We start from the raw sequence: 7,689 nt of genomic DNA on the forward strand, positions 1-7,689 counted from the left end.
CAAGCAAAGGACACATTATGCACACATGACTGCCCCTAATCAAAAGACTAAAACAATAACTCAGTCTATTGTATCACATCTAGCTTTTGACCTTAGAACATCGATCGGCAGATTTTCCTTGCAGAACAGAGCATGCTCTATTTACTGATGGCACAGAAGGGTCACACACTGAGCAGAGGCTAAGTAGCACAAAAGTTTGCATTATGAGAAACATCAAACAAATCTGATTATTTAGCCGATTATTCATACGCAATGTTTTTTCAAAAACAAAACAAAGAAATTATATACATATATTATATATATAGAAATAGATATAGATATATAAATAGATAGATAGATAGATATATTCTCTATCAGCAGCAGCAGAGACGCCTGCAGACGCTGCCAGAAACAGCACGTCACATATTATGAATATAATAAAGGTTCTGTCACTTACGTGATCTGCAAGGTTAGTCGACGATCCCGAGAGCTCTTCGTGATCTGATTTTGAGCTGCCATCCCGTTCGTCAATAACTAGATCTATTGGCATTTTTCCTTTCAAACAACTGATGTACCGGTGGCAAAAATTGTCGCAGAGCTCATGCACCTAGAAAAATGAAGAAAACACCGTTTTTCAGGATGGGGAAACGCTCCAGCCAGTCCAAGAATAACTCTAATTAAGGGACATTATCGGCGGCGAGGAAACAATAGTGAAATTGTTGCAGTGCTTATTATTCTCCTGAGACTGGAGCAACAAGTTGAACGTCAAAAAATAAACAGCATGCCGTAAAGCTGGGGAAGTAATGAGCAGTTGAAACCAAATATGACGATCGATAACAATGTGCAACGTGAGCAAAGAGGCTCCAACATATTTTATCAATAGTCACATAAATAGTTGGCTAAATAAAATAGCATATTTTATGAAAATGAAACTTTCTCCCAATGCATGCCGGTTTATTTTTAAACATCTGCTAATAACTACAGCACTGCAGTGAATATTAAAGCACTTGTAATAATATCAGATAGGGCCTACATTCAAATACAGGCTGTTTGTGCAGGTGGGGTCATGCGTTTGCTACAGAGTCTAAAATATAAAGATTTGCAGTATTTACCTTTTCTAATTCCAAGAGGTGAAACCGTAATACTTGTATGGCTTGTATCATCTGAAAATAAAGAGCAAAATAAGCACAATTTCTATCACAGAATAGAGGATTAATATTTTTCTTTACACTTGTGTTAGCGTTATCATACTCCGATCGTCATAACACCTTGGAGTGCACCACAGCCAGCAAAACATTTTTTTAACTCTAAAAGGAGGCTGCATTTTACAAAACTGGTTATCACACACTGGTCAGCTAGGTCAGTTAGATGGGAAGACTGAACAATGACAGCGGCAAATGTGGTCACACAGCTTCACTTCAGAACTGATCTGACATCTGTGCGGAAGTTTAAATCATATGTTCACATATTTACTGTGTGATGCTGCGAGCACTCCAGGGTATCCCAAAACAAGGCAGAGTATAACCGCAGCGAGGCGGCAATTACTGAGAGAGAGAGAGAGGTCAAAGTGTGCGCTTACCAAATTGTCCAACTCTGGATTTGATGAAAATAAAGGTTTTTCTGCTCGGACCTAAAATAATACACCAAATGTCAAAGTTAGTTTGGCATGAAATGTGCGGAATGCGCGTCTTATTTCTCTCCTGAAATGTAACCTGATAATAAAACTCTTCAAAAAGGAGACAACTTCTGTTTTAAGAAGGAAATTCTGCTGAGAACACACTATTCTTTAATCATATCAAGAGGACGCTTTATTGCAATAACAAAAATTAAAGCAGGCAGAAAACTACCTGTCATGCATAACGCAGCCACAACATCCAAAATGTCTCTCTCTATATATATATATATTTATTTTAAATATTTCAAATTGACCTGCTTGGCAAAGACTGCAATGTCCTCATTGAAGGAGTCTGAGGAGCAGACATCGCCGCCTGCTACGCCGGGCTCCCTCGGAGTACACGTCGCCAACTCGCACTTCTCAAAAACCAGTGCGAGCAGTGGGAATAAAGGGTGACTGCAAGAGGGGAAACACAGCCTGAGTACAAGCAGCACACCGGCTCCACAATGCCCGCTGCAAAAAATGTCCAATCAACCTGCATATCTGTCGGCTCTCTGGCCCTAAAAGTCTTACTTCCCTTACAGTAACTGAGAAATATAACACAGCGGGATGAGATACGTTTACCTCTTTACCCGATGTATAGCTTTTACACACTTGTAAGTGTGTAAAAGTGACCGCATTTCAAAATTAGACAGACAGCGACTGAAAAAACATATCTGGATCCAAGATCATTGTTTGAAGAAGTTTTGAGTTGGATGAATAAATGAATAGCATCTGGAATATTTTACTCCTCGTTTTGAGAAATGTGGGGATTTTAGACTCAATATGATATTAATCGGACTTATTGAGACTGACATTTCTTGCAGTGCAAAGTAAAAACGGCTGAGAAGTCAACAAAACTCTACAACAACAACAAAAAAAGACAAGACTGACACACAAAAGCGTTCACAGGGATTTTACAGAAATTACAGTCTGCAAAAATATTAAATGGAATAATAATTTTGCAGAGTTACACTACAGAGGTACTGAGGCACAAAGAACTTTACTAATTATTTCTTATCAAAGCTACAACTACAACCTGAGGCAGAGGTGAATAAAAAATGTGTCTAACTTCAGTTCAATCACCATGGCACAAACAGGCACCAAAATAATTTTTGAAAACTAAACTATAATTCGGGGGGGAAGAAATGCTATTTCTAGAACAAACGTTCATAAAATTGGCGTCAGTTTCTTAATTTGCGTGATTTAGATTTGTGTCAGTGTACAAATGAAGGTAAACCCTACTGCGCATATGAAAACGTGAGTAAAAGAGATGAAGAGGATTTACTCTGCACTACATCCCAGATTATAATGATACACTGTGGATTATAGTACTTTCTATGTACGTGTGTTAGTGAGCAATGTCTAAAAACATTAGGGAAGTTTTGCAATCACCAGTAAGAGCGCCTAAATACGTTTTCTTTTATTTCATTATTTTAGAATAACATGATAGTATAATTAATTACAGAAAAGTATAACTATAAAAGACACATGGCGCGTTGTAACGCTCTGTATGTCTGTGCTGCTGCAAATAATATTTGAAAACATTTAAGAAGTTTTTGCAGGCAGCAACAAGAACGTTTAAACGAGTTAAGACTATTTTAAAGATAGACAAATAAGCAGTAATATTAAAGCCAACTTTATAACATGCAAGTATTGTTATGATGTTGAAAATAGTTTTTATTATATTTCCATGCAGTCTGTGACTTTCAAGCTTGGACTATACACAGAGAGCTTCCACACTATTTTATAGCTTGTATTTCAAGCTCAAGGCTTACTCTTACATACTGCAGGCTTGACGATGCCTTCTATAATGCCTATAAAATTACACATCAACTAAACTCTGCTGACCAACAATGGAGCTCCAAAATTGCGGTCAATCCTGCACAAAACACTATTTAAATTTAGCGCTGGGAGAGAAACTCCAATAAAAAGAACTTATAGAAAAGCTGAAAACTTGTGGGGGAAAAAAAATAATTCTATGCCTATTTGGTTCATGCAAACCTTACCCATAAATTTGATCTTTGTCCCTCTTTAAAACGTCGTTGACAGCTGAGCCCATGCTGGTGGGCATAACGTTTGGATGAGGAGCGTGGGCTCCGTAGTGCTGGCTGGCGTGCAGCGGCGGTCCATGGTTCAGGTGGTGGACCTGGGGAAGCGGCCGGGGAGCATGCGGGTCCCCGTACATCGACGCCGTGACTCCGTCCATCCCACCGTAATGGGCCAGCTCATCGTACTGGGAATAAAATCAGAGCAAATGTCAGCGGGCTGTCCGGTTACTGTTTAAACAAATGTGAAAAGTACAAAAAGCATGCCGTCTCATTTTGAATGTACGCAAAGGAGAAACAAATAAGCTGTTGCTCTGAAATGCGCTGGAGCCAGGGCAGAAAAGTGTCATTTAATATATCTACATATATATATATATATATATATATATATGTATATATATATATATATATATATATATGTATATATATATATATATATATATATATATATATGCTAAACTGTTTGTCATTACCAAAAACATTATAACTTAGGTGCTCCACGAAAGAGAGTTTGGTGGGTGAAAAGAGCGATTTAGTTTGGAGTCTCCTGCGAAACTGTTCCACGGCTGTCGTGGAGGCTGTCGGTAAAAGCAGAGGCTGTCACTTTGCTTGAAGAGTAAGGGTGCTGCGAGAATGTCAAATACAGCGGCTTTGATATGAATACTTTGTAAATTTGCAACCATCCGACAAGAGGTTATCGATACGAGGGCCTCCCTACAGTGGATTTGAACAGGTAAGTGTAGGAGATTTAAAACCTACCCTTTGCGCCATCAGGCTGCGCTCCAATAAACTCCTGAATCTGTCGTATATTTAATATCCCAGTCCCGGTTAGAAAGTGATTTAGTGGCAAGATTCCTTTTCAACCAACTTTGCGACTTCTCCTATTCGCCAGTGTGGTTCAGTTGAAATCGTAGCATCAGGGAGTTTTGCAATTTTTCTTGTTTTCCCTCTTTCCTCGGAAAAAAAAAGAAAAAATGCGCCAAAGTGAAGGTTACAATCGGCCCATCAACAACCTGCATGTAACTACACTGTCGTGTCTCATGGCTTTTTGCCACTCCAGCTGTCAATCAAAGCCAGAGGTTGTCAAGGTAATGAATGAATGACGGTTGGTGATGATGTTCAAGAGAAGGACGAATCTTTTTAGTCCGTTTTCATCCCGCAAGTCCGCGTCTCCTTTAATGCCTCCAGATCGCTATCTTGTTTTATTATCACTGTAAAAAAAGGGGGGAAAAGCAGCAGAAATTAAGAGATTGCGATTCAGATCTTTCCTTTCTTTCCCCCGTAGGTATTTCGTCTATCTGGCGAAACTGAGATGAGTGAGTGTCAGCGAGTGTTGGCAGGTTGGCTGCTAGCTTGCTTATAGAAACAGAGTCAGTTCGCAGCGCTGAGCGGTGGGCGAGTGAAATGACGGATCCCGGAAGTAGTGGTGGCCATAGCCAGTCCTGCAGCAGCTCCAGAAAAGAGAGAGGAGAGACCAAATCTTGTGATATGCAGAGTATATGCGAGGCACAGGGACGGCTTCAACTCCACACTGGGGGTAAAAGCCAAACCAACACAGCTCCAACTCCCACCCAATTCCTTTTTTCGCAGAGAGGAGCCCTAAAGGAAAGGCAGAAAAGGCTGAATGAGCAAGGTTTACCAGCGCGGACACTTCAGCTGCATCTCTCCTCTGTGTTAAATTAAGCACAACACTGACTGAATTAAACTACATGAATCATGATTTAGAGTTTAAAAAATAATAATTTTAATGCAGAATTACGCATGATGCACCCAAACCTTTACGCACAAATAACCAATACAAAAATTAACTGCTATCCATCCTTACATTCAGTGTTAGACGTTATACAAAAGATTATAAAGCATCTTCAGCTAAAATTATCAGGACATCTTACGAATGCTGAGTTTAATATATGAGCATGACGCTTACTTGTTATCTGTTTTGTGGTTGTAAGCCGGTGTGCCTAATATCTCAGTAATACCTCCTAATCTTGCAGCTAATTATTGCTCTGGTCTTTTTCAGCAAATTAAAGACACGCAGCACCCCTCTAAGCCCAGAATGAACTTTTCCAAGGAAAAAAAAAGCTTTTGCGGAAAAAGTAATTTTGTATGTTTCTTTCGTCCAATCCCCTCTCTTGATAAAAATCCGTGCCTTACCTCAGAGTAGTCAATTATCAAAGCTCCCCAAGATCATCAATCATGCGAGGAGATTGAAGTTTAGAGGAGGAGCAACGCTCCGGCCATTGATTGCAGTGAAGCCCCTTTTGGAGCTTGAGCACTTTGACGCACAAAACAGAAGCAGGCCATCTATCCCATAATATTTAGCTCCATCAATGCTAATATGGCATCATGGCTGTATTGACAGATTCTCACATAAAAGGCTCCATTTATGGCTGCGTGACATTTTTGATGGTGGAAATTAATTATTCACAGGTTAGGATTAAGGTGGACACATGCTCAGGGAGATGGGCTGTGGCTACCGTTGGAGGGTCAATAAACTCCCCCAACAAACAAAATACCAAGCAGAGTGGCTCAGGGTCGATTACAGAAGTAGCTGCTGTTGTGTTTTTTTGTGTGTTTTTTTTAAAACCATTTAATAAATGAAACCGTGACAACAGTTATGTTTGTTGGCATAAAGGTGGGGGGGGGAGGGGGGGGGGGAGGGTAGGACTGCAGGGTTTGACAAACGGCTGTGTGGACATTTCAACGTGCAATACCCCGGGAAGGAGCTGCAGAACAGTGCGCAGAGAGCCAAGGCATTCACCGTCTCCAAGTCTCTCTTAACACTCTGTAAACACAACCAGCCCGGCAGACTCTGCTATTGAAGACTGATATTTTCATAAGCTAAATACTATCGTTCACGTTGATTTGTGCACTAACGCTTGACTTTTTTTTCCTCCATCCTCCTCTTTTGGACAACCACGGTAAGTAGCATAAACCTTATACTGTAACTACCGCTTTGTTGTGACCGCGCGTCCTTTCACAGCGCAGTGAAGGGAAAGTTTTGAGGCTCGACTATTAAAAAATGCAGAATATATGCTCATATAAATGTTTAATCTGCTGTTAATGCGCACAGCTGTATCCCGAAAATCCAAACGCTGGGGCGATTTTTAAAATATACATAGGCTACTTCTAGATTTGGCGATTATTTTTTTTTTTTCGCTTTTCTTTCCATTTATTGTGGAAATATGTGATTTGCCCCCGAGGAGAGTGATGTAAACACCCGAAGAGCGTGTGAAAATAGCAGAGGCTAATTATGCGTGTCCAATGTACGGCTCCACAGAAACACATCCTTCCCTATAAAACTTCCAGCAACGGCTCCCAACGACGTGACATTTTTAACTCCTTCTTTTGTGAACTATTTATTTGAGCAACTAACGGACGCTGTAAACACAAGACATCATCATTAACAATATTTAGGTTGTGAAATAGGCTAATTTCGCTTAATAACAGCTTTTGATATGACAATACACAAGTCGGTGTTTCATTTTCTAATTTTATTTTAATCATCATTCACTCAATGGGTAATTAAAATTAATTTTCCTCATAAACAAAGACCTGTGCCAACTTCAACTCCCCTGCTTATAACCTGACCGCGTTTACAAGCCAGATAATTCCAGGAGGACACCTACCAAAGACAATTAGACTTTTTAAGTAGTTTTATATTTCTTACAAGTGGCTTTCACGTTGCGAGCCTTTTCAGGCGCACACATAACTCTTAGGCGTATGAAAAAATCAGTGGATGGTATTAACAGGAGGTAAAATTTCATCTGGTGGTGTCAAATTGAGGTCAGTTTAGGGTTAAAGCTCTCGGTGTCCGTGTGGGACATGGCCAGCTGCGTTTGGATTCATTAAGGGGGAGAGGATCCATTTCAAGGAAAACACTACTGGGACACTCACCAGGCTAAAGATCCACTGCATGTCACATCCTAAGGTGCACCAGGACCGCCTGCATGCGACCGAGCACGAGCACTGAACTTCCACTCCTCTGTTTACTCTTAGCAGGACTTA

The 7,689-nt window shown here is 40.3% G+C and overlaps 1 protein-coding gene across 6 annotated transcripts in view; it reads right to left on the reverse strand.

Moving 5' to 3' along the window:
• The window catches only part of meis2a (Meis homeobox 2a), a 192,029-nt gene that overhangs the window by 76,638 nt on the left and 107,702 nt on the right, over positions 1 to 7,689 (reverse strand). For 3 of the 6 annotated variants that reach the window (XM_046062053.1, XM_046062055.1, XM_046062052.1), the window contains exons 2-6: positions 3,643 to 3,869; positions 1,909 to 2,050; positions 1,559 to 1,609; positions 1,092 to 1,142; positions 437 to 586 (exon numbers count right to left, since the gene is read on the reverse strand). In XM_046062053.1, the coding sequence (XP_045918009.1) occupies positions 437 to 586; positions 1,092 to 1,142; positions 1,559 to 1,609; positions 1,909 to 2,050; positions 3,643 to 3,869 (621 nt within the window). Of the gene's footprint in view, positions 1 to 436; positions 587 to 1,091; positions 1,143 to 1,558; positions 1,610 to 1,908; positions 2,051 to 3,642; positions 3,870 to 4,440; positions 5,250 to 7,689 lie in introns of those variants that run through there. The other 3 variants (XM_046062057.1, XM_046062056.1, XM_046062054.1) reach the window with 2 other exon arrangements.

The sequence above is a fragment of the Micropterus dolomieu genome, linkage group LG11, assembly GCF_021292245.1.
Source record: "Micropterus dolomieu isolate WLL.071019.BEF.003 ecotype Adirondacks linkage group LG11, ASM2129224v1, whole genome shotgun sequence".
Classification (NCBI taxonomy): Eukaryota; Metazoa; Chordata; class Actinopteri; order Centrarchiformes; family Centrarchidae; genus Micropterus; species Micropterus dolomieu.